We start from the raw sequence: 25,367 nt of genomic DNA, 5'->3' as shown, positions 1-25,367 counted from the left end.
TATAAAAAGGCACAAAAAAAACGAGAAAACAGAGTTCGGAGAACAAATATTACGTGTCAATATCATAAACAACAAAAATAAAGGCATTTTGAAAATAAAATAATACTATTATTTGGACAATTATTACATTTAAAATTATTATTAGCAGTTATTATTGTCATTATCGTACTCGACAACAAAGTCCTCTTTTAAACAAAGGGCATTATCTCTCCCTCCTCTGGACTCCACCTCAATGCAAATAAATGCACCAATAAAACCAAAGGCTGTGAAACTACAAGTAATGGTAGAATATAATGAAAGAGAGCAAGAGAGAGGGAGAGCAGAGGATTCGTCCTGGCTCTGTATGTTGTGCTCTCATTCGTCGAGAGGAGCTGGGTTACAGATCAGGACTCTGAGGTAATAATGGAATCTATGGAGATGTTTAATATTTTCATTAACCTTAAGAAGTAATACTACTAGACTTTAGAAATGTGGGCTTTGGCAATGCCTGCTTTTCAACTATTCAACTGAAATGAACAGGAAGTATTAAGTTATTACTTTGTGACATTCTTAGTTTGTCAGTGGCAGAACACAAACGAAACAAAATTAAACAGAACAATGCTCCAGTATAATAAGAGTGCTGGTGGGTAACAATCTCTGATGTAAAACTATCCACTCACCTGAGGAAAAAATAATAAAAACAACTCCTGTTGAATAAGTGCGATGGCCCGGGCAACACTAGACTAATGATTAAGAGTGTCCGACACAATGTAACAATCTGAATTTGCGATAAGGGACACACTTGTTCCTTCATTCGTGAAACAAGTATCTAAAAACACAACACCAGTGTGGAACCATCATAGTAACTGAAGAACACTGGCGAAGCTCTCGTACCTTCCTATGCAGCAGCACCAGAGGAGGAACTGTCTTAAGTATTGACAAACACTGGAGAACAGATTAGAAAAAGCTGATTTTTACAATCCACCCTCAATTTACTTTAGTGTAGTACCTCTATTTAGTGTTTTAATGATGTACCGTGGATATCGTATGCTTATATTTATGAATGTCTCTCACATTCTCTCCTTCTCTCGCTCTCTCTCTGTTCAATAGTGTTGAAGACTCTGGAACACTCTCAGTCAGTTCATGGGGTAAAGGAAAAATACTGATTGTGAAAGGCTTTCATCTTCATCCTCCGTATACAACCTCGTTCTACTTAAAAGAAGGAGTACTGGTTGTCGATGGCTCTTGCCCTCCCTCCTTCCCTCTCTTCACCCTCCACCCCTTCCAGTTGGAGGAGAGGTGGATCCCTATCGCGTTCCTCGCACTCCTCCGCCCCGCTGCTGGCTCCACCTCCTCCCGTGGCCTCGGTTTCGCTCCCTCGGTCTTGCGGTGGGGTTGGGGGCGGAGGACGTCCGGGAGGCAGAGGCGGTGGCTGGGGGGGACTACGGGGTCTGCTGGTCAAGTCTGAGAGGAAAACGGAGACAGAGAGGCAACAAGGAGGAGGAGAGTCCAGTAGAGGAGGAGAGAGGAATGAGGTGGAGAAAGCATACAGAATTAATTGTAAAATTTAAGTTGCAGTGTTCATTGTAAAATACAAAGAGAAGAGACCAAACAAATAAAGCTGTGACACATGCTTGTAATGGAATTGGTCAACACATTGCGCAAAGACTGTTTACACCCTGCCTCCACTAAACAGGCGTAAAGAGTCATGTATTGAGAAATGTCTGATCAGTCATCACACGGACAAAATGAGACCCCCCTCACGTTTATATGGAGACAGAGCTAACCGTCCATAACATGTGGCATTTAAAAAAACTTCTGTTTTATGACTGATGCGGGCTATTGTGAGTGAATGTTCAATGAATGCATTACACCGCGACACACATTTCAGGATGGATGTGTGCAACTGAAACCCAGCTGTGAATGAGGAAGTTAAGCAGACAGATGTGCACTGACGTGAACAGTTGACCTGTCTCACCTAAACAGGAATCTGTGGTCTTTTTCTGTCTTATTCTATACATCCTGTTTCTCTTTAAAACCAAGTCAACGTGAAATTGAAATAAATCCTATTCTAGTTCTAATCAACATTCCTGGTCTTGGTGTATATATATATAAGGAAGATTTTGTTAAATTTGTTGGTAACCAAATTGGTTAAGTTTCTTTGTTTAACAACATTCTTCAAAATATTTTCTCTTGTGTTCTGTAGAAGAAAGAAAGTCATTCAGGTATGAAATGAAAAGATGGTGAGTAGATAATGAAAGAATTTTCATTTTTGTGTGAACTACTCCTTTAACATGCACTTTCACAGTCCAATCAATTCCCAATACACAACTTTTCTTTTCATTGACTATCCTGTACTTTAAAAAAAAATGGGTTGTGAACATTTTTATTATATTTTTTAAATGAGTCACAAATTATTTCCTTAGTGTTTTTGCTTCTGTACCATTCACTATTATATGTATGACCTTTGTCATGATTGGCTTTCAACTGCAAACAAGTATTGTTTTTATCCCCACTACTTTTTCTGTCTCTCTCAGACCCTGTCTGTCTCTCTCAGTTGAATCTGGTCTCACTTACACACAGTCAGAGATGGGGGTTGATGGAGAGTCAGGGTGGCGCGTGGTGATGACATCACAGACTGTGGGGCGGCTGCCTGCCCTTTCCCGGCCTGCGAAGATGACCCAACGACAAACAACAACAGAAAAAGCCAATCAGAGCTTTGGTATGCAGTATGGGGAAGGCCAGAGGCTGAGGCAGGACGGGAGGAAGGAAGGGGAGCAGATGTATGAATTAGTGTGTGTGAGATAAATAAATAAAGCAATGGGGATGAGAGGAAGAAAGAAATGGGATGTCAGGAAAAGGAATGGGAAATGAAATCAAGAATGAGGCAGTGGCGAGATTAATGTTAATAATTAAGATGTTTTAACAATGTGAAAAAGAAAATGTGTCAGAAGAGTTCCAGGGGTTTGAGGAAAGAGCCAAGTAACGCTTTGAAGATTTAGAGAGGGATTTGTAGGGGCCATACATCAGGAGGCACTCATGCACACATTCAAATCAAAATTCACAGAAAAAAATCATTGATACAACTACAAAGCCATGCTCAGGCAGGCAACATCAGACTCTGGCAGCAGTGAGGGATGTGTGCGTGAACACAGACTCTTGCACAGTGTGTCCTTTCAATAGCATGCCATGACTAGTGACAGGAAGTGACCTCATTTAGTCAACTCATGCAATGACCATGTTGATTTTGATAGGCACACATACAAATACACATAATTCACTCCAGATTCATCCCACTTACAAGCTTTGTGCCAAAGTTCCAGGATTCAAATCAAGAGGAGTAGTTTGCAAAACTAAAAGTTATCTTTTCTTTCAACTTTTTGTCCTTCTTGGGGGCCCCTAGGATCTCCCCAAAACATCCATTAAGATGCAAATCAACTTTTTAATATTTGATACTCTGTTTATTTTAATCTAGCAAGTGTTGCGAAAACATAAAAATAGACCATTCGACAAAGAATCTTAACATATTTCAGTCTATCAGTTGTTTTCAGGGAGATGTAAGTTGCACCTGCAGTCACCACTCTTATGAGAACATTTTCAAATAACTGCCATAAATGGAGTTCCTCTACAGTTCCCTTTCGAGAGCGGTCACTTCGACATTGCGGAGACCGCATATGAAACTCCTCCTCTTTTTCACTTTTCCTGAAGTCCTATAGGATAACGCCAGTAAAACTGGCCAATTGTCGCAAGACATGTACAGTATGCAAATACTGACGAGTCTAGACAGTATAAATACAGTGCATGTGACGACAATTCCTCAAAATCTTCTTTTTCACGCTGCCATTGTTGAAGACGCAACTAGAACTTCTTTCACCGCATCCGATGGCTTCATACTGTCGTCTTTGCGCGGGCCCCATTGGCCCGCAGGATACTCACGAGCACTGCATTGCCTGCCTGGGCCTCGCTCACGCGGAGGATGCTTTCTGCAGCCTGCTCGCGAAAGGAGCGATCGAGCGTGTCCCTCCGAACGAGCGGGAAAGCGGGTTTTACAGCCGGTATTTTGTAGTGCCAAAGAGAGATGGTGGTCTGCATCCGACTCTGGACTTGAGACCCGTCAACTGAGCGCTTCACAAGAGAGCGTTCAGAATGACAACTCTAAAACAGATCCTGGCACAAGTGCGTCCCGGGGACTGGTTTGTATCCGTAGATCTGAAGGATGCGTACTTTCATGTTCAGATAGCCAAGCGCCACCGAAGGTTCCTGCGATTCGCATTCGAGGACTCAGCGTACCAATTTGCTGTCCTACAATTCGGACTGGCATTAGCGCCGCGCACATTCTCGAAGTGCGTGGACGCGGCACTTTCCCCTCTCAGAGCGAGCGGAATGCGCATTCTCAATTATCTGGACGATTGGCTGATTTTAGCCCACTCTCGGAAGGCGCTAATCGGTCACACGCGGATGCTGCTTTGTGACTTGACATCCCTGGGGCTGCGCGTGAATGTGCAGAAGAGCAAACTCACACCGAGTCAGTTTATAACGTATCTGGGGGTATGTTTCGACTCAGTGGAGATGCGCGCTCGCCTCTCCCCAGATCGGACGGAGTCCATCTCTTCAGCTCTACATTTGCTCAGGCCGGGCCGGTCTGTTCCCCTGAGGGAGTTCCAGAGGCTTTTGGGTCTCATGGCGTCGGCGGTCTGCCGCCTAGGTCTTCTGCACATTCGACCACTACAGTTCTGGCTGAAGGCTCGGGTTCCATGGAGAGCATGGTCCTCGGGTCGGGCGCGAGTCCCGGTTACACTCAGTTGCCTCAGCGCCCTGAGTCCATGGCGCGACCTGAGCATGTTCAGTCGGGGAGTTCCCCTGGGGCTGGTGACGAGATGCCAGTTGTCCTCGGGATGGGGTGCGGTGTGCGAGGGCATGCCGGCATCCGGACTTGGTCACAGTCTCTGAGAAAATGGCACATAAATCGCCTGGAGCTAAAGGCGGTGTCTCTAGCTGTTCATACTTTCCAGTCGAGGCTGGAGCAGAAACATGTTCTGATTCGCACCGACAACATGTCCGTGGTTTCGTACATAAATCGCCAGGGAGGGATCCGTTCTGGAGCTCTTTTCAAACAGGCGGCGGGTCTCCTACTGTGGACAGATCGGCAAATACTCTCTATCAGAGCAGCGCATATCCCCGGTCATCTGAACCGCGGAGCGGACATGCTTTCGAGGGAGGGTCTTCCGCACGGGGAATGGAGGTTTCATCCCGACTCAATCCTGTTAATTTGGGAACGCTTCGGGAAGGCGGAAGTGGATCTAATCGCGACAAGCGAGAACGCACACTGTCCGTTGTATTTCTCGCTGATCCACTCCCCCATAAGGAGCAACGCGCTGACGGAGCGTTGGACGGATGTTCGGCTTTACGCGTTTCCTCCAGGGAAGATGTTACCCCTAGTGCTGTGCAAAATCATGGAGACGGTGTCGGTTATTGTTGTCGCTCCGTTTGGACCGAATCAACCATGGTTTTCGGACCTGAGGAAGTTGTTGACGGCGCCACCGTGGCGGATTCCCCTCAGGAGAGACCTGTTGTCCCAGGTGAACGGCAAGATTTTCCTCAGAGGAGCGAGGAGACTTTTCCCCCGCGAACCCCTTTGGTGGTGCCGCCTTGGGACTTAGCGCTGGTGTTGAAGGCTCTCTCTTCTCCCCCTTTCGAGCCTTTGGACACGGCTTCTGTAAGAGAGCTCACTCTAAAAAACGTTCTCCTTCTCGCCCTTGCTTCGGCTAAGCGCATAGGGGATTTACAAGCGCTCTCAGTCGGTGCTGATTTTATTCGTTTGGACCTAGCGACTGCAGCGTCACTCTTCGGCCGAAATCGGGTTATGTGCCAAAGTCCATGTCTACCCCTTTTAGAGCACAGGTCATTTCTTGCACGCTTTGTCTTCCGAGTCGTCAGACTCGCAGGATACTAACGCTCAGAGAGCGGTCTGCCCGGTAAGGGTCTTGCGGGCTTACATTGATCGCACGGCCGGGATTCGGCAGTCTGAGCAGCTCTTATTTGTTTTGGTGGGGGTACAAACGGCTGGGCTGTCTCAAAACAGAGGCTCTCTCACTGGGTGGTGGAGGCTATTACCTTGGCGTACGAGAGTCAGGGTCAGATCTGCCCCTTCGGTATCAGAGCTCATTCGACTAGGGCTATCGCCTCTTCGTGGGCCTGGTCTAAGGGCACATCTATTCAGGACATATGCTGTGCAGCTGGCTGGTCTTCACAGAACACCTTCGCCAGGTTCTACAGATTGGATGTGTTCTCGTTGGCGTCTCAAGTCCTCTCGGTGAGTGCTATCACGCTTTATCTTCTACCTTGTAATGTATTGTGCTACACAGTTGTTGCCGCATTGCTGTTTACACTGTGCTTGGTGTACTTATGTTCGCTATTATATCGCTCGGGTTACCGTGCTGGTTCTACTGCTATGGTGTCTGCCCTGTTCAGCGCAGCCCGCTGTGTTCGTTGGAGTTGGATATGCAAATTTGTCAAGAGCCCAATCTAGCAGTTCATTGGTGTGTTCAGTGATCTAGCAGTTCATAGGCCGGTTTCAGCCAATCAGCTGCTAACGCTTGGGGCGACCTCGCGAATGGTTGATTTGTTTGCTCCACATACTTTGTGTGTTATCCCATTTGTCGGGGTGTTTTTGCTAGCTCGCACGGCAGGATTGTACTACCGTTCCATATGTGGTCTCCGCAATGTCGAAGTGACCGCTCTCGAAAGGGAACGTCTCCGGTTACTTTCGTAACCTCGGTTCCCTGAGAAGCGTGAACGAGACATTGCGTAGAACGCCGTGTTCGCTGCTTATCTCCGGGCAGACGTTCTATCGTAGATTCTGAGGAATTGTCGTCACATGCACTGTATTTATACTGTCTAGACTCGTCAGTATTTGCATACTGTACATGTCTTGCGACAATTGGCCAGTTTTACTGGCGTTATCCTATAGGACTTCAGGAAAAGTGAAAAAGAGGAGGAGTTTCATATGCGGTCTCCGCAATGTCTCGTTCCCGCTTCTCAGGGAACCGAGGTTACGAAAGTAACCGGAGACGTTTTCCTCCGCTGTGAACTCTCACCCTCAGAGGCGAGCCCTTTGTTTCATACCTGGTTGCCGGACATTCGTAGCACCCACAAAGCTGATGAGGGTGACGTCAGAGGCCCCCCCAGATTCTAGGGGAATGGGGTGCACACGGAAATGCTCCAGCATGTCGAATATGGACTGGAACCAAAGATGCTGTACACGACACTGTCCGTCCTCATTCAGGGAAAGACGTAAGTGCTGGGTAAACAATGTCAGAATAAAAGAAAAACAGAACTTGTGAGTAAATACAACATGTATTAAATTGCTCTCCACTTCTGACTGTGTTCAGTCTGCTGATTTACAATAAGCAACCCCCTCCACATGAACACATACATGTCATCATACCAAAATTTTCTTGTGTCCCTGTGGTTTAATTACATTTAAGAGGGTTAATATTTCCAAATAAATTAGCAAATTACTTGCATACATTCTCTTTTCTGAGGACTAAGACTGAATTTCTGGTTTTAATTCCTTTCAAATTCATCAAGTGTCAAGAGGATGTAACCACCATTTAAGGTGCAATTTTGTTAATATTACGCAAGAAGACGTGACAGGAAATTAAATCACAGAGAAGAACACCTGGTGATGCATGCAAAGGTTAGAAAAAGTTATATAATTTGACATTTTTAGGGTGTGTCAGATATTCTTGTCAAATTTTTTGACAATGTGTATTGTTCCAAAGCCGCTTTACAGGGGAAAATAAGAAAAACACAAAAGAGATAAAACACATTGCATAAAACACAGAATTAAAACACTAGAATTAATTATTCTAGTAAATAATATCTAATAAATGCAGTCTCCCGGTCGTTTATTTAGCATATTTGCATTAAGAGAATGCTTGGCTGAAAAGATGTGTCTTTAATCTAGATTTAAATTGGGCGAGTGTGTCTGATCCTCGAATAGCATCGGGAAGGCTATTCCAGAGTTTAGGTGCTACATATGAGAAAGCTCGACCCCTTTTGGTGGATTTAGTTATTCTATGTGTTATCAACAGCCCTGAGTTTTGAGATCTTAGAGAGCGTGATGGCTTGTAGTGTGATAGAAGCTCTGTTAGAAGCTAATTTTTCTCTTGATAATTCATCATTATTGTAAAAAATTAGAAATAACTTCCCATCAAGGCCAAAGGTTTCATAGGTGTCCATTCATGCCTGTCAAATTTGATTTTAAATTGAAATCTCAAATAGTGGTTACACCATTGGACTTCTATAACAAACCTTTATGTTTGGGGCCAATTTAGTCAAATATCTCTGATTTATGATGCTAACTAAATATGTAAAAAAAACTAAAATACCATTTGGAACAATTTTCAAGCAGGGCTCCTTTCAAGACAGCGCAAGCATTTTTAACAAGTACTCATGTGCGACCTGAACATTTAGAATTTCTTGTAGTTGTTATTTCATGTGGAACCCACCACCAGTGCAGGCTAGTGATAATTGGCAATAAAATCATCATAAGAACGTAAAACAAGACCTTTCATTTTGCTTTAATGTGTCACACTGCAAACCGTTAAATATATACTTTTCGGACGCAGTTCAAACAAAACTCTCCTGCAGAGTGATAATGCTTCAGGCTGATGATGACGTATTGCAGGGCAAAACAGATTAAAACTACATTAAATGCACAATGCACAAATAGATTTTTATGTGCCGTGTAATTGCGTCATTTGCAGTCGTCTGCGAAACCGATGTACTTCAGGTAAATATAAACAGTTTAGTATTACATTTGGGACGATACTACACTTCTGAAATTCATACACTAGATGGTTGAGTGCATAGTGTATAGTATGTAATTTGGGATATAGCTATAGATACTCCAGGTAACCCCATGTGACGCTGTCTGTGGACGAGCACTCGCAAGTAATTCCAAGTGTGCCGTCCTCAAAATCAGTTACTTTTATACAGACACGCAGTTTACAGAGTTCTCTAAAGCCGGCTATAAAAGCGCTGTTATTCAGAGAAACCTCGTAGCTTGAGGTACAGTCTAACTAGGGCTGAACGATTAATTGCATTTCTTAATCGCAAAGACACTTTTAAAGATTTCGCATACAGAATTGCAATTTTGATTAAAAAAAACGCAATTAGATTTTTCTCAATCATTCAGCACTAAATCTAACATAGCTTTTAAATAAAAAAAATTGTATAATTTCAATTTTAATTAAGTTAAATATACATTTTAGCGTACATTTATATATATATGTATATTAAAAGTATAACTATTATCCTATGATGATACATTTAGTTTTGAAGCATCTAGTTTAGTGTATTAATATGTTTTTCAGCCATTTTTACATGATTTGTCCTAGATTATTTAGAAAAACAAAGTTGTTTTCAGCATATCTCCCAATAAATGTTAAAAAAATACATAAAAATTCATGATTAGAGATAACTTTCATATATTTTTAAGTACATTATTCATTTTTATGAGTATGTTTACATTCCATCTAGGTGGATAAAATGTTAAATATTTATCATTCTTTGCCACTTACGCCATTTGACATTTTCAGTTACCTTCAGTCTTAACTTTTATTACAAATGGTGCAAATGTTTTCTGCAATTACAAAAAACAACATCAATACACTGATTCAATTTTAAAATATCTGATACACGCTTTTAAAACCAGTTTTTAAAAGATTTTAAAGGTTCTCACCTTACCAACCCTGTTTTGACACTGACCCTAATGTACCAATATCAGTGAAAGTTTGGATATCAATTGCGACGATACAGCAAAAAGTATTAAACATCTTTTACTAAAAAGTATAAAAACTGATCACACAGATTGCACTTCTTTACCTTTGCCTTGCCCTGGAAGTTGAAGGTGAGAACGTATTCTCCACGGCGTGTCTCACTTTGCCGGACCAGGAACACCCCATGGCTGGCCATGCCACCCGCCAGCACCAGCTGGGCTGCCTTGAGACGAGAGAGTGTGCCGTGGAACCACTGACACTCGCTCAGAGGATGTTCCACAGTCTCCGACACAGAACCTTCTGAGAACAGGAACGACCCTGTGGTGCACAGAAACAACGTGAGGGAATGTGATTTGGTTTCTGTAGCTCAACTGGTGGAGCATTAAATAGGTTTCAAGTCAATACGCAAACTGATGTTTTTCGGATACACTTCTAATCACTTTGGAATAAAGCACCTGAAATGCACAAAATGTACATTTAAAATAAATATATCTTAGCTTTTTAAAAAATTTAAAGTGATAGTTCTCCCAAAAATGAAAATGCTTTCAATAATGTTTCACCCTCATATCATTTCAAGCCTGTATGACTTTAGTCTGCATAACACTAAATTATCCTCACATAGGGTGTTCAAATGAGATGGGTGAAGCAATGATGACACATTTTTTCTTTTTGCTTGAACTGTGCCTTTATCTATATGTACTTACATTTCAAGTGTCCATTAAAACTCATTCATTGTTAATGGTTTAATGCAGCATAATACCTGTGGCATCAGGAGTTTCAGCAAAAGGCGTGCCTAGACCTGCTCCTCCCCCACCAAGTAATCGATTGTCTGATTCGTCAAGAGGGGCACGGGGTGGTAACTCAGGAGGTAGAGGCTCCAGTTGGGGAGAACCACCGACTCCACCATAGCACACTGGATTAAAAACATAAACGCCCGATCAATTCTCTACGTGTATATATATTCAATACACAAATTTGTTTTGTGAACGATCATTTCAGCTTCCTGGTTCAAACCACTTTGAACTAGACTCATTCAAAGATGGGCAAACACATGTAGATGGGTGCATGCCCCATTACACAAGCTGTCCTGCATGCAGTTAACCACAGCTTGATGACATCATCACCACACCACTTACCTTGAGACAGACGGTCGCTGAAATCCGGCGTTCCGCTGAGGTCAGTGAGAGCACTGCCACAAACTCCCTCGACATCCTCTTGTTCACTAATGGGAGGGGTCAATAAGCACATTTAACGGTTTCCTGCTGAGTTTATTATATAATTATAGGGGTTTCACTATTTAATAACCAAGTTCTACCTCAGACAAATGGCATTTCTGATGTCACTGAGCCAAGCTCTCATCTGAACTGCATCTCTGGTCTCGATCACGTACTGCACCTGACCTTCCAACTGCAAGAGAAAAAAAACACAAGATCAAATGTGTGGATAAATGAATGTAATGTTGTAGAATTCACACGATTAGGACTAAAAACAGTGGAACTTTGTCATACTCGCAGAAGGAAGGTATTCTCTTTGTCTGGCACCTCTATGGCTGTAGTGCTTCTAACATCAACAATGGAGCAGCATGGGATAGTCAATCTGGGCTTTGAGGACTACAAAAAAGTCATGTCAAGATCTAAACAAGTCTGTAGAGCTTAATATACATATATATATTTATTCAAGTAAAAAAATCTAGTATACCGAACATGGGTTTTCAGAAACATGACATTAATTCCCTTACCTTAGGTGGGATGTAAAACTCCAGGAAATAATCCAGACCTCCATCCCCTCCGTCCTTATCTCGCTCTTTCAAAACTAGGCGACACTTGTGCCAACGCGCCCCCCGTCCACCAACAGCTCCCCCCATGGCTGAAGGATGCACTGAAACAGAGTTGCTGTTGTCTGTACCGTGGTGCAGCAGCCCAAACGAGAACCCAGGGAATCCAAGAGAGCTAGAAAACTCATCCGAAGACGAGCACACAGTCACTCCTCCCTCCCGGACCAGCCTGCCCATTTTCCTATGGGCACCAGCGCTGCTAGGGGGCAAAGCAGAGGGCGATATGGCCGTGGACAGATTGGGTGGCGGTGACCGAGACAGTCGCAACTTCTCCAACCTGTGACTCCATTTCTCCTTCTCCCCATCTCCGTTACTCCTTCGCCAATCACGGGCCTCGGAAAAGGAGAGCGAGGTTGCACTGCTGGATGATGATGGAGGCAACGATGATGATGAAGAGTGGGGCAGGGAAAGAGGGAGGGACAGAGAGACAGGAAGAGAAGAGGGAACAGCCTGGGAGCTGGAGTTCCTCTTGCCATCTTGCAGGCCTGTAGTGTAGCTGTAACTGGAAGGAAGGGGGGCCGAGTTTCCCGAAGTGCAGTTCTGAGGGGAGTCGCTGGAGGAACTGCGCCAGTGTAAGATGCCTCGCACGCTCCCCCTGACACTGCGACCCACGCTGCGTAGAGAAAAACGCTTTTTCAGTTTGTTTTTGGAGTGACTCCCCATGGGGGTACCATTGCCTTTTGACTCAGAGCTTGCTTGTGTGCCAGATGGGCTGAGGCATGTTGGAGACTGGTTGAGATCAGCTCTTTCTGTGGAAACCTCACCGTCTGTCTCATTGTCCTTCCCTACAGCATATGCATCCAGCTCCTCTCCAGTTACAGGCCCCGTCCAGCTGTCCTCTTCTTCTTCCAGGTCCTTGTAGCCAGATGGATTGTGAGGATACTGTTTAACTGCGAATCCTCTCTCCTCCCTCCGCCCATTATTGCCGCCCATTGAGGACGAGCACGAAGATGAGGAGGAAGGGGGAAGAATTTGTGTATGGGCATACGAGTCCTGAAATGCTGCAGGGTTCTGAAATCTTTCCACACCGCGGCTTTCCTCCGGTCCATGTTGGGGCAAAAGAGGTTTGGGCGGGGGCCGCATGTGAGTGGACGGGCAGGGGGTGGTGATCTCTGGTGGCAGCAAGGACGGGGATGTTGCATCCTCTTCCAGCGATGTAGCATCTGACTGGGCGACCCAGTTTCCTGTTCCGTCCCTACCAACCCCTGTCCCCTCGAGTTCACTCTCGAAATGTTGAACAAATCTGTCAGTGAAGCGGCGACAGAAAGCAGCAGCAGAATCAGGGGAGTAATGCGGGTTCTCCTGCAAGAAGGCCCGAAAATGACGGGCGAAGTCACCGGCGGCTACCCGTGCGTGGAGCTCACAGAACTCGGTCCAGCTAAGACAGGGAGATGGAGATGGTGTGGGCGTGTCAGATAATGATGACAAGGGCTGACCAGCAGGAGTCGGAGGAGGCAGGGGCGGGGGTCTTGTGGAGAGGGGCAACAGTGATGGGGATGGAGGAGAAGGGGAGGGAGATGGGGAGGGTGGGAGAGGAGACGAATTAGCCGCAGCCCGGGGACTGGGCGGAGTTAAGAGGGAGCCATTCATGACTGAAAAACAGAGTGATCAATTCAAGACCAACTGATCATCAAGGATGTTGGATCATGTGATCAATGCGATCTAGGTGGGCATGGGGGATGTAGTCTCTGTTCATTGGGCTATTATATTACAACAGACGTAAATATTAAATACTTGACCTAAAATTGACTGATAACTGTCTTCCCCCATTTAAAAAATATTATTTCTTCTCATTCACAAGTTTGATGTTCTAAAATAATTTACATTCTACACATGACAATGTGTAAATGTATGTACAAGATGCTGTGCGCAAAAACAAATGTCAGGAGCAGCAGGTCTTAGTCCTTGGGTGTTTTATAAGGTTCTGCAAGGATCCTGAGGTACAGATTCGTGACCTAAAATGACTGATAAAGACAGAAAAAAAGATGACAATTTGTGTTATAATAAATCATTTACGCAGTCTACAAATGTAACACACAAAATTATGTTTTATATACATATACATAAGAATACATGCATATATTGCATATATACATGTGTGATCAGGGATCTACAATAAAGGGATAGTTCACCCAAATATTCTTTAACCACTATACGCTCCTATGTTTCCAAACTCGTATGACTTGAACACAAAATATATTTGAAGAATGTTGGTCCCAAAAAACATTGACCCTTATTTTTTTATACAAAACCCCAAAAACATTTCTCAATACATTTTATTTCCAACAGATTAAAGATACGTATACACGATTTGAACGACATGATGGGAAATAAACGATGACGGATTTATTTTCTGCTTAACCATCACTTAATTTACATCCGATAATATGTTATTTAAATCCAAAAGGCGTCACGCACTTTCGAAAAACATATAAAATGTCCGCATTTCTAGATTTCGCAGTTTAAAATTGCATTTAAACGTTGTATGGTGTACGCAGATAAATAAACTAACGTTGAAGGTATAATCACAGCGTTTATTTCGCGATGGTAAGTGCTGGTGATGAGCGCGTATTGTTTTGGTTGAACTACAATGTGTTGCCATACTCAATCTTGCACCTGATTTAGGAAGAACGTGCTGACATAACAGAGCTATCTAAACCCCACACTTGCAGAGATTTGAGCATTTGAACGCGAACCAAACCACATAGAACACAAAACTGAGTCGGTGTACATAAACCGAATACGCAGAAATGATGCTCATAAGCCCGGAAAATAACGCACCATCTTCAGGCTAGCGTGTAACTCGAGGCCTATGCTGCTAGCTGCGTAACAGTAAGTAGAAAAGCAGCACAGACCTTGTCGTCTGGCTTAACATTTGCTTTTGCTACACGATCGCGAGATTTGAGGAATCGTACAAAGCATAGCAACACAAGTCAACATAGCTAGCTGTCTGGTTGTTAAGTTTAATTGTCATTTGCGCTCACGCTCATAATGTCAACACACCGAGCTAACTCGGGCTAGCTTGTGAACGTAAACTCATAAACACGTTGGCCAGTTTGCTAACAAGCATGTGCAATGGAAATTAAATGTTAAATTTACTCACCTTTCTGCACGTAACCACGCAACTTGTGTAAAAACCAAAGAAGTTGAGGGACAAATTGAGTTTCGAATACCCCGTGGTGCTAACTAGCTAACATTAGCCCAGCTCTGCTAATAAATTAACGTTACCAAGTTTGAGCAGCTGGTCAGCTAGCTGGCTGTATTGCTAAGCAGACAGTGTGTCTGCCAATGTTAACACTAATATTCATTTCTCTCCGGATAAGCTGTCCCTTGTTGATGCTAAACTTATTGATTCATTATTTGATCTCTACTTATGCATGAGGATTTTGCTATTGGTCTTGTTGCAGGTATATGAATATTTCTCTGCCTGCTGTCCCAATCAGTCTCTCGCGATATAGTGGGAGAGGGAGTTGGTTGGGGGACAGGGAGTGTGGGAGAAAGGGGATTTTCAATGGGAGAAAAAAGATGAGGAGGAAAAGGGCTATAAATATTTAAAACTGAGTAATGGAAGGCGTTTAAAAAAATTCATTACAAAGGTTTATGGAGGAAGATAAAGCATATTTGATTGTCTTTGGTCCTAAGCTTGATTAGCATTTTTTAAATGACCTTGTATAGTTTTAAAAAGTGTAAAACATTTTGACATTTAAAAATACTTACTCAATAGAACAAAACTTACAGAATATTGTGGAGAACCGAATACATTTGGTGTTCTTTAAATCTCTTATGGAGCAGCTGTTACACATTTTGTCTATGGTGTTCAAATTGTCAATTCCCTTTCTGTAAATCAGAGCGTGTGTACCCATGGAATTTCACACGGCAATGCCAATAGAACATTCTGTTTATTTTTGTTTACATCAAAGAGGTAAGGAATTTGTGCTCCAATGTGCAATAAACCTCAAATAAACATTCATTAGACTTAAGTATGCTGCCTAGGCATTTAGAAGACTTTCTTCTTCTTTCAGTAAACATTCGAGTCTCAAAGAGAACAGTTGCAAAAAACTTCTATCCCACAAAATGATATTATATCTATGTTTTCCTTCCTATGTACATAATAGAAGAGCCAAGCACTGAGAAATCAGTCATGTTTATGTGTTGTACCTTTAATAACGAACAAATAATGGCAGATACTGTACATTTGTAAATTATTTACCGATATAGATACACATTTTTTTCAATGTGATTTAATAACCCTTATTTGTAGTCTTATCAAGTACACTGAATTCACATAATTTATGAATTCCTAAAAAAAAATTGTATTTGAAGTTGTTTTTATTCATGCATCATTCTTGATCATTTTGGAAACCCACAAATACATTTCTTGCTTTTAAGTACTGTTTCTGGCTGCATTCTATTTGCAAACCAGGAGCTTAGTGCAGAAGAAAGTGTACACATGGTGCAAACATAGTGCAAATATACATTGAGATTGGGAAAACATTAGAATTAAATGAAAACAGTATTGCACTATTTACAAAAAAGTGAAAAGAGTATAGACAAAAAAACATGTAATTGTGTAAATGTGTTATTTACAGGTTTAACCTATTGTTTCTTACAATATAGTTTCCAGATGCTATGTGCAAAGTGCAAGTGCGCAATATGATGGGCGCTGTGTAGATAGCCTCCTGGTTCGTTTTCCTCTTCATGCTGCTTAACAAATATTTATATTTGATAGACCTACTTTTTCATCAAAAACCTTAATTTCTTTTCGACTAAAGAAAAAAATATATTAACATCTTGGATGACAACAGGGTGTGGAAATTATCATGAAAATTTATGTTGAAAGTGAATAATTTCTTTAACAAAATAAAAATCAACGAACAATTCCACAACATCCAGCAATTGTTTGAAAGTCGCAAATTAAAACAAGATCATGTGAGGAAATAAAAAGAAAGTTTTTAGAGCTTGCTGCTATATGCATATAAACAGAAGAATATAGTGGGAGAGTGCGTGTTAAAATCAGAGAAGTTGTCAATAAGCTGTTAGTTGAGATCTCAGTTATTTGACCAACAATAAATGTCCTGTAAATGCTGTTGATGCATAATATTTAAATGAACATAATGTGCCGAAGATACTAGGCTTAATAGGCCGAGTGTGTGTCTGAGCGGACTGCTGGCAGTTCAAGCGTCAGTAACATTTTGGAAAATGTTGATAATGCATTAGAAGAGTTCTGTGAGAACAAATAAATGCCTTTTACCGAACAGATGAGTGGACTGTGTGGCTGGCATATAAAAAGTATCTGCATTTCTTGCTTTGGTCTTCGTCAGAACCGACTTGCACAACCTGCTAGTGAAGCAGTCAGGCAGCATGAGAGATCATGCATTGGCGGAATCGGCTCTCTATTGCTTCTCTTGGGATTCCTGAATGTGAAACTTTAAATTTCAAGCCGAATTTGAACCACTGAATCGAGATAATATGGACTGAAAATTGTCTGTAGAATATTGAAGGTTGTATTTTTAAACAAGTTGAATGAAATTTAAAAGCTGATTTTTGATTACTGAATTTTGAAACAGTGAAACTGTGTGTGAAATGTTTCCATTTAAAAATTCACAACTTAAATATGCAACCATGTTGAATAGCAGAACCTTAAAGTGCAAGCACTTTTAATGCAATGCATTTTTGTCAGTTGCTTCAAGCAGATTTGCACTATTTAACTTCCATACTGTTCCATGCGTTTTTTAAACGTAATGCATCCTGGGCGAACCACTCCTAAGTCCTTGAGTATTTGGGCATAGGAGGAACACTGTTTTGGTAACAAAACATCAAGAGCAATTTAAAAGACGATAGCATGACAAATGTTAAAATTTACTATTTGAACAATGTCCTGTGGTGTGGTAACTGTGGTATAAGCGGAATAATTGACTCAGGTCCGTTCAACTATTCGAAAGGTTTGACTCCATTTCGTGTTGTAAAAATTATTCCTGTCGTCAATTATTCCTAACATAAAAGTATTATTAACTGACCAAAGTATTACAAATATGAGACATTATACATTAAATCACGTATTTTAACTGTAATTAAATTGCAGAAAATTCTAGAGTAATCCCTTACTAAAAGTACTTAAATTACAGCTACTAATTACTTCGTAAATAGTTAAACCCAACACTGGTGCAAACACATGCTGCTTGTAAACACCAGAGATGAAGAACGATCCAGATAGACCCAGAGTGGGCAAGAACAAAGCAGGAACTACATTCGTGCAGCAACTGCCAAATTATTTTCCAATTTCCGTTTTATGGTGACTTTAAAGCATAATTTTCACTTCTAGCTAATGAATCAATCCATTAATGTTTTCTTTAAAACAGAAATGATAGAAACATGGTATATAAATATGAATAGAACTGCCAGATTTTATTGTTTTTTTTATTTCACTTGCATACAGTGCCTTCCATTGAACTGCCAGATTTTATTGTTTTTTTATTTCACTTGCATACAGTGCCTTCCATTGACAAATGCTTTGGAAAATTATGTTAAGCGTCTTAAGAATTAAGAGTTAAGAATAATGACAAGCTGGCATTAGGTGGTACCAAGTCTAGACCAAGAAACAAATTATTTTGGTTTAAATACTAAGATACTAATACTAAGATTGTGTCTAAAATGCTATAAGATGTACACAATATATAATTATATGACACCCAGAGGGGTCTGCTCTAGAATTGGTCTCGTTTCAGATGGCTGTGTCCTTGTGTCCTCCTCTAAAGGATGCGGTATACAGAGAATCCTCAACTTAAAATTAAACAAAATGTCCTTCGTAGGACATACTGGCAGAAAAGGAAACAGGCACTTGCATACCTGTCAAATGAATTACAATTTCTTCTTTAAAATTAATTTCTACATGATTTTAAAATGTAAACTTTCTACCCCAAACAATGCCAAATGTACCATTTTATTACCTTACTGTTGTTAAAGGTTTCAAAATAATTGAACACTTGTAAACCTATTTATTATGCCTGCTTAGATTAAAAAACGTGGCACAAATTGTATACTGTTAATATTTAAACACCACATATTTGATTGAATTTGCAGCTGCTGACGTTTATTAAAAACAGACGTTGGCCAAAGCTAAGAATTATGGGTTATCTCTGGCAACGAAGGATACACCTCAAATTTCCTCCGAGTTTTCGTGAAAATAGATCGCACAAGAAGGGTGAATACAGAGTGTCCTGCCTGCTTTTATTATACAACAAAGCCTCTATGACATAGTAGGCTTCAAATGAGACCTTTGGAAGATGCAGTCTTCCGAAACAAGAACCAGCTATTGTTCCCACACTTGCCATACTCTTGCATTTTTTTGTTTCTTGACATTGTACACAAACATTCAAACATTTTACATTTGTCAAAAAAAATGTAAGTACCCTGATATCTGAAAGATTCCTCTCTGAGCAAGAACTGTTAATCTTCACAATCTAGAAAATACTTTCATTTGCACATTTAGTGTAAATCTCCACATTCATTGCGGAACTGAATTAATCATACTGTAAATCCAAAATGTCCAGCATTCACAATATATCATCTATTTTCAAAAATAGAATACATTAGATAAGGTAATACATGTGAAAAATATTTTTATATTCTCCTTTATTTAAATTAGATATTTTTGTAGAAGATAATCACAAGCACAGTCGGGTGATACATTTTATCTTTCACAACTGGATTTTGTTGTTTCGCGACTGTGTGGAACTGTCATTCGTAATACAGACTTTCTGTTGTGAACATTTACATTTGCTAATAGCAAATTGTTATTAATGTGGCTATAATATATGCAGGTATATACAGTATATATCTAAATTATGTAGACAAAAGCTTATGGTTTTACTTACAAGCTTATAGATATCTGTCTGAAAACTTTGGTTTTGCCCATTACTGCATGAATATTACACCTATTTACATTGGAATCTGCAATTGATATCTACACTGTAAGGCCTTTTTTCTATTCTTTAACCATTTTTTTGTTACCATATCCATATGTCGTATTGCAGTCATTCAGTATAATGGCATTTGACTTCTAGTACTTCATGTACTTTTATAAATTAATTTTATTTATTATAATTTTAATGTTTTAAAATTTAACACCTTGTGGACACATAGATACACCAGGTAAAGATAAAACAGACACTTGTAAACAAATGTAATCAGATTTAGTTACACGAAATGTGTCATTACGTTACTACAAATGTTGCCATGTAGTTTTTCAGTATTAGTATCACTTTTTCATAGGCTAATAGGTGTACAAATATTTTTTAACTATTTTTCCACAGAATTCTCTACAGATTTTTCCCAAATTTTAGTGCAGAATTAACATGAAAAGTGTGCAGATTCCGTATGGCCTTGTTTATGAGGGAAAAGAGTTTCTCATATATCAGCAAGTTAGGAGATACTTTTAGCCTTAAGATGTTATCCTTACTTTTGATATGTTTAACATACTGTACCTACTTAAATTCATAATCATAAAGTTTCGGCACTGTATATAAAAACAACACAGGCATAATCAGTAAACAAGCCTTTATAGGGAATAGTATTCTAAATATTTTACAGCTGATTTGATACCTTTATCTGAAACAGTGTCAGAGTTTAATCCATTTAAGTAGGCACAGTGTAATATCAAAAATATGGATTCAATACTGTATATAAATATATCAGATTAAAAATCAGAAAAACAAACTTTTGCATTCTAGGGAATAATGTTCTGAATATTTTACCTTTGATTTGATACCTTTATCTCAATCACTGTTGCCGTTTAATGGATTAATAGAAATGCATACATTAAAAGTTGTATTATCATTACGACATACACAACACGCTAATTCCAAAAAACGGAGACTTGTGCAATAACAGGGATGTTTGTCTTAACATTTTAGTACTGGTTTTATAGCAAAATGTCGCATAGTAAAATGTTTAATTCATTTGTAGGCCTATGGTTAATTGATATATATATGTTTCTAGAAATTAAGCCTTGTGCAACGTAAACGGCATATATTTATGACTCTCTGAGTTAGTTTGGGCTCAACACATAACTGGCGCAAAGAGTTTATTGGTATGAAACCGAATGTCTAAGGAATGTCAAACTAACTTTACCGCTGTTTATAACGGGCGTTATCACATGAAATTCCCTTCCCAACATGGTCTCTCTCATCCGACGACCCCTGTATTCGCTTACGCCCCTCTCCACTGATGACGCGCCGCTCTCATTTCCGGCGACCGCAGTCTGTTGTTGAATGTGCCGTTCTGTCCAGATTCGGGATGGTACTCGTCAAGCAATAGTGAGTAACGTTAGCTTTTGCGCCATACCTCAGTTAGATGTGTACTTGCGCTATAAATTCTACGACATGCATCAAGCGGTGTCCGTTTTTACGCATATTCAAAAATGGCATAACAAATAGCGGATTTAAACCCCCTGATTTAGATCGGCTGGTGGTCACTAGCCGCCTAGCCTTCCCGGTACAGAATCAAGAGTGTTTTACGAACCGTTCCGGCGCCGCTATAACTCAACGCGTGAATCTTTTAACAAGACAAGTATATCGCGTTTAAACTCCGCCCGATGGTAAAGCGCAGATCTATTTATAAAGAAACCGGGGCCGGTAAACGACACGCCCGTTACATGGGCGCAGGGCGATGATGTGTTCGTAATATACGATGCCTGTGTGTTTTAATAGGGATCTTAATGTTTTAACCTCTCACATCACCTCTCTTTACAGCCAGGTGCTGTTGCCATGTTCAGTAGAAGAGGTAAGATCAAGCTTCATTGCTATTACTGTATGTCTTCTGTAATCGATACCGTTTGAAAACTTTCGCTGTATTTCTTGCTTTCGCTTGCTTGAACAAATACTCAAGACAACTAAATTTTTTCAAGTCAAGCCTCTTCTGCGTTGACTTTGTTTATCTACAATGTAAACAATATTGTCATTAGTTACTTATGTAATGCACTTCATCCCCCTCCCAGTACCAGGTTGGCCAACTGTACTCGGTTGCAGAGGCCAGTAAGAATAACACAGGCGGAGGAGAGGGAATCGAGGTCCTCCGAAATGAACCTTACGAGAAGGATGGGGAGAAGGGCCAGTATACCCACAAGATCTACCACATACACAGGTATATGCGGCTTTCTTTCCAGCGCTCGATTTAACAGTTGTTTTGGGATAGAAACTGTACAAAACTTTCCAAACTACAACTCAAGTAACATCATCATATTTTGGCTAAAAAACAACTTTGCACAAAAAAGGACGGTTCCCATTGTGACGACTTACCCCAAAAAGTTTTCCACTGCAGTTATAGAAATGTCACATTTAATAATCTCTCCTGTCTTTTGCAGCAAGGTTCCCGGTTTTATTCAGATGTTTGCACCAGAAGGAGCCCTGGTTTTTCACGAGAAAGCCTGGAATGCCTACCCCTACTGTCGTACTAGTTAGTACTACATACTTTGTTCTGGACTGATCCTGCATGAGATTGTGGTCTATATGCTCTGAGCTTGTGTTACTAAACTGGGATTGTGTATTGAAACAAAATACCTATACTGACTGTCAATCTCCTCTTTTCTCTCCCACTAAATTGATTGTGGAACACTACAGTTGTTACAGTAAGTGAATTCTGACACCGTCATGCTCTGAGGTCATTTTAGACTACTCGTAGGTCAATTTTGCTGAATCACAGTTAAGTTTAGCCGTTTTGGGAATATATCTTAATATTGCATTATTAAATAGCAATAAAGACTGTCGTTTGACATGCTACGCTTTTGCTTTTCAGAATGAGTACATGAAAGATGACTTCTTCATTAAAATCGAAACCTGGCATAAACCTGACATAGGAACAACCGAGAATGTAAGTTTAATACAAAGTTGTAAAAAATATGTTTTGTCTAGTGTACAATTTCCATAAATGTTCTTATAAATGTATTTTTTTGCTTTCAATCTATACAAAAAATTGCAGCAAAACTAATTTACGTGATTACTGTTATGGATTTATTGTTTTACGATTTGCTGTTCTAATTTATGCGGTTATTGACATTTCCTCTGTTACTCTGTTACACTTGTTGTGTGGTGATGTTCTTGGCTCACCTTTTAACTCGATGACTTGTGATGAAATGCTTTGTCTCCGATTAAAATGAAATGATGGCAAACTAAATGTTTCTTGTGGAAGAGTTGTTGATAGAACTCTAAATTCCAAATGCATTGTGCTAAGATATTTGAAACGCATTTATTTTGTCATTTTTTTATTATTAGATGCTCGAACAACCAACTGTATATTTTTAATATAATGTTTTGATCTTCCTCTCACACAGCCTCATGGTCTTCCTCCTGAAGAGTGGGAGGAGATTGAGATTGTGCCGATCGATATAGCCGACCGCTCTCAGGTGGATGATGTGGTGAGTTGAATTAGAAAAGTTTTTATTATTTTTCATTATTGACTTGGTGTACATTTATTTTGGATCCCTTAAATGTTGCATACGGCCTAAGCACGGAATCATACAACTGTCTCCGTTTCATTTCTCAGGATTATAAACCAGATGAGGACCCTGCCATCTATCACTCCGAGAAAACTGGCAGAGGACCTCTTGGACCTGAATGGAAGGTATTCATGACCACATGCACACACATTCATATAGATTCATTTTTATTCTCATACACAAATGTCTAGAGAATGATGAACTTGTCATCTGCATCCATGTCTCCTCAGAAAGAGCTTCACAATGGTAATTGTCCCTATATGACAGCGTATAAACTGGTGACGGTTCATTTCCGCTGGTGGGGATTACAGGGACGTGTGGAGAACTTTATTCATAAGGTGAGCCGTCAGAATCCCATAATAGACTGTGCTGTTGTCATAATGCTGATCTACTTACAGTAGCACCAATCTCTTTCTTTTGAGTAGCAGGAGAAAAGGCTCTTTACTAATTTCCACCGGCAGCTGTTTTGTTGGCTGGACCGTTGGGTGGACCTTACTATGGACGACATTCGCCGGATGGAAGAAGAGACACAGAGGGAGCTGGACCAGGTACTTATTACTTATGGGAACCATGTAATGCAGTCCTGCGAGTAATGAAAGGACTTCGATTTATACTAGACTTATATTGCAGAACAAATAGTGACAGGGTTAATACGGTTAATAATATACTTTAATAAATAACAAATTCGACCAAAACAAGGTTGCGATAGACACAGGGGAGAAACTGTTATATGGTACGCATTTAGTCTAAATGCCACTATTGTAAAAAAATAAACTTTTATTTTCAGATGCGCAGCCAAGGTACTGTGAGAGGGATGAAAGCCGGAGAGGACTAGGAAGAGTTTAAAGAATGAAGGAAAACAAAATAGGGGCTACTTTTATTTGACCTCCTTCAGTCCTCATGGCCAATCGCAACGTGCCACATCATCAAGCCCTTCCAAACAGGAAATTGTCATCCCTCATGTCCATTGAGTGTGAATGTTGGTTTGAATGTGTACAGTATGCATGTGTATCCGTGGTTGTGCAGTTTGACTTTACACCTCATAATTTGCTGACAATTTCTTAGGGATTCACTTAAGATACATTGAGTGATACTGGCATTTCTTTTTATAATTATTATAACTGTTTAATGGTTTTTGGTTCATTTTGCAACCATCAGCTTTTTACTGAATGCACAAGTGGAGTAATGAATCCCAAGCTTGTTTCACCAACGAAACATTTCACTACATGTATTTTGACTATAAATAAATAAATGACGGAGTAATTTCCTTCCTGATTCTGTTACGTTTATCATGTTGTTTGTAAAATGCCTCAAGGATCATTATCAGAAAATGGACAAAAAATGGAATGAAGGAGCTTGTTTTACTCATATGAAGCTCAAAGCATAACGGTTTTTTGGTAGTCTTTGGTTTGGCTCTGCACTGGTTGGAGTGCAGTGAATGGTTGTTTCTTTTTTAAGATGAGTGTAAGAGCATTGAAACCCCTCCCACCTTTGACTGACATGTCGCAGGACACGCCTCTCCATTTAGATGAGGATGGCCTGAATTTCAAAGTTAAATTTACAATAATGTAACAACAAATAAAAAATGTCATCGACTACCATGTTTGATTCTTATCAGTTTGGGTCCTTTCATTCGGGTGTAACAAAGATTACAAAATACTATTACAAAATTATAATACAATTTATGATTTATATCACAGTTCTCTTTAGAGTACGAAAATTATGATTTATTTTTTCTAGGTTTTAAATAAATGAACATACATTTTTAGTTTTCCACTTAACCTTATATTTTCTGCCGAGACTCCCTGGATAAATTCAGAATAGTTCACACTAGATCTTTATTTTGGATCTGTAAATTGTATTTATTTTGTGTACATTTCATAATCCATATATGCTTGTGTATGGCATCACACATGAAGTAAATCTCACATTGAGCACAAAAACTGCGACCTCTTGTGGCTGGATTGTGTGCTGACATCCTTTTGTTCAGTTTTTATTTGACTGATTGATTATTTTTACCGTGGGAGTTTTTGTGAGAATGTTATGTAAAAGTTTAATTGCCTTTATGTTCAGTTTTAGACAGCAGTCATTGATTTTGTAGCAGGTATAAAACTGTTCTTGAAGATTATGACTGATCAAGGAAAAAAAGATGTTTAAATCCCTTTACAGTTCAACAGAGCGATGAGAACAGATATCCTATTACATCATCTAATTGGAATATTTAAACAAAGAAAAACATCCTACTTTAAAAAATAGGATTAGATGCATGCAAACGTGG

At 40.3% G+C, this 25,367-nt stretch overlaps 2 protein-coding genes across 2 annotated transcripts; one reads left to right on the top strand and one right to left on the bottom strand.

The window, feature by feature from the left end:
• Positions 1 to 1,287: 1,287 nt before the first annotated feature.
• On the bottom strand, positions 1,288 to 15,054 carry sh2b1 (SH2B adaptor protein 1). Its single transcript, XM_079456308.1, has 10 exons — positions 14,702 to 15,054; positions 11,503 to 13,562; positions 11,273 to 11,374; positions 11,080 to 11,171; positions 10,901 to 10,986; positions 10,525 to 10,677; positions 9,871 to 10,082; positions 7,105 to 7,279; positions 2,557 to 2,647; positions 1,288 to 1,443 (listed from the first exon to the last, which is right to left on the bottom strand). The coding sequence occupies exons 2-10, from the start codon at positions 13,186 to 13,188 to the stop codon at positions 1,422 to 1,424; spliced, it is 2,619 nt and encodes an 872-aa protein (XP_079312434.1). The 5' UTR covers positions 13,189 to 13,562; positions 14,702 to 15,054; the 3' UTR covers positions 1,288 to 1,421.
• Positions 15,055 to 20,854: 5,800 nt separating this feature from the next.
• On the top strand, positions 20,855 to 25,027 carry pitpnbl (phosphatidylinositol transfer protein, beta, like). The gene is made up of 11 exons (XM_079457733.1): positions 20,855 to 20,912; positions 21,348 to 21,378; positions 21,593 to 21,738; positions 21,959 to 22,050; positions 22,215 to 22,222; positions 22,276 to 22,464; positions 22,925 to 23,008; positions 23,137 to 23,214; positions 23,320 to 23,427; positions 23,515 to 23,637; positions 23,877 to 25,027. Exons 1-11 carry the CDS (start codon positions 20,893 to 20,895, stop codon positions 23,922 to 23,924), a joined length of 927 nt encoding a protein of 308 aa, XP_079313859.1. The 5' UTR covers positions 20,855 to 20,892; the 3' UTR covers positions 23,925 to 25,027.
• Positions 25,028 to 25,367: the final 340 nt, after the last annotated feature.

Source organism: Barbatula barbatula (assembly GCF_947034865.1).
Source record: "Barbatula barbatula genome assembly, chromosome: 5".
Classification (NCBI taxonomy): domain Eukaryota; kingdom Metazoa; phylum Chordata; class Actinopteri; order Cypriniformes; family Nemacheilidae; genus Barbatula; species Barbatula barbatula.
Note: the sequence above shows the minus strand (reverse complement) of the source record. Positions and strands in the feature narration are given on the sequence as shown.

What these genes read in the sequence shown, in the direction of transcription:
- pitpnbl (XM_079457733.1), top strand. Translation starts at nt 20,893, where the DNA reads ATGGTACTCGTCAAGCAATA. An exon ending in ACATAGGAACAACCGAGAAT is followed by an intron (nt 22,465 to 22,924) that starts GTAAGTTTAATA and finishes CCTCTCACACAG; the next exon opens with CCTCATGGTCTTCCTCCTGA. An exon ending in GCTCTCAGGTGGATGATGTG is followed by an intron (nt 23,009 to 23,136) that starts GTGAGTTGAATT and finishes TTCATTTCTCAG; the next exon opens with GATTATAAACCAGATGAGGA.
- sh2b1 (XM_079456308.1), bottom strand. Translation starts at nt 13,188, where the DNA reads ATGAATGGCTCCCTCTTAACTCCGCCCAGTCCCCGGGCTGCGGCTAAT. An exon ending in AGTTTTACATCCCACCTAAG is followed by an intron (nt 11,375 to 11,502) that starts GTAAGGGAATTA and finishes ACTTTTTTGTAG; the next exon opens with TCCTCAAAGCCCAGATTGAC. An exon ending in ACCCCCATCTCTGACTGTGT is followed by an intron (nt 1,444 to 2,556) that starts GTAAGTGAGACC and finishes TTTTCCTCTCAG; the next exon opens with ACTTGACCAGCAGACCCCGT.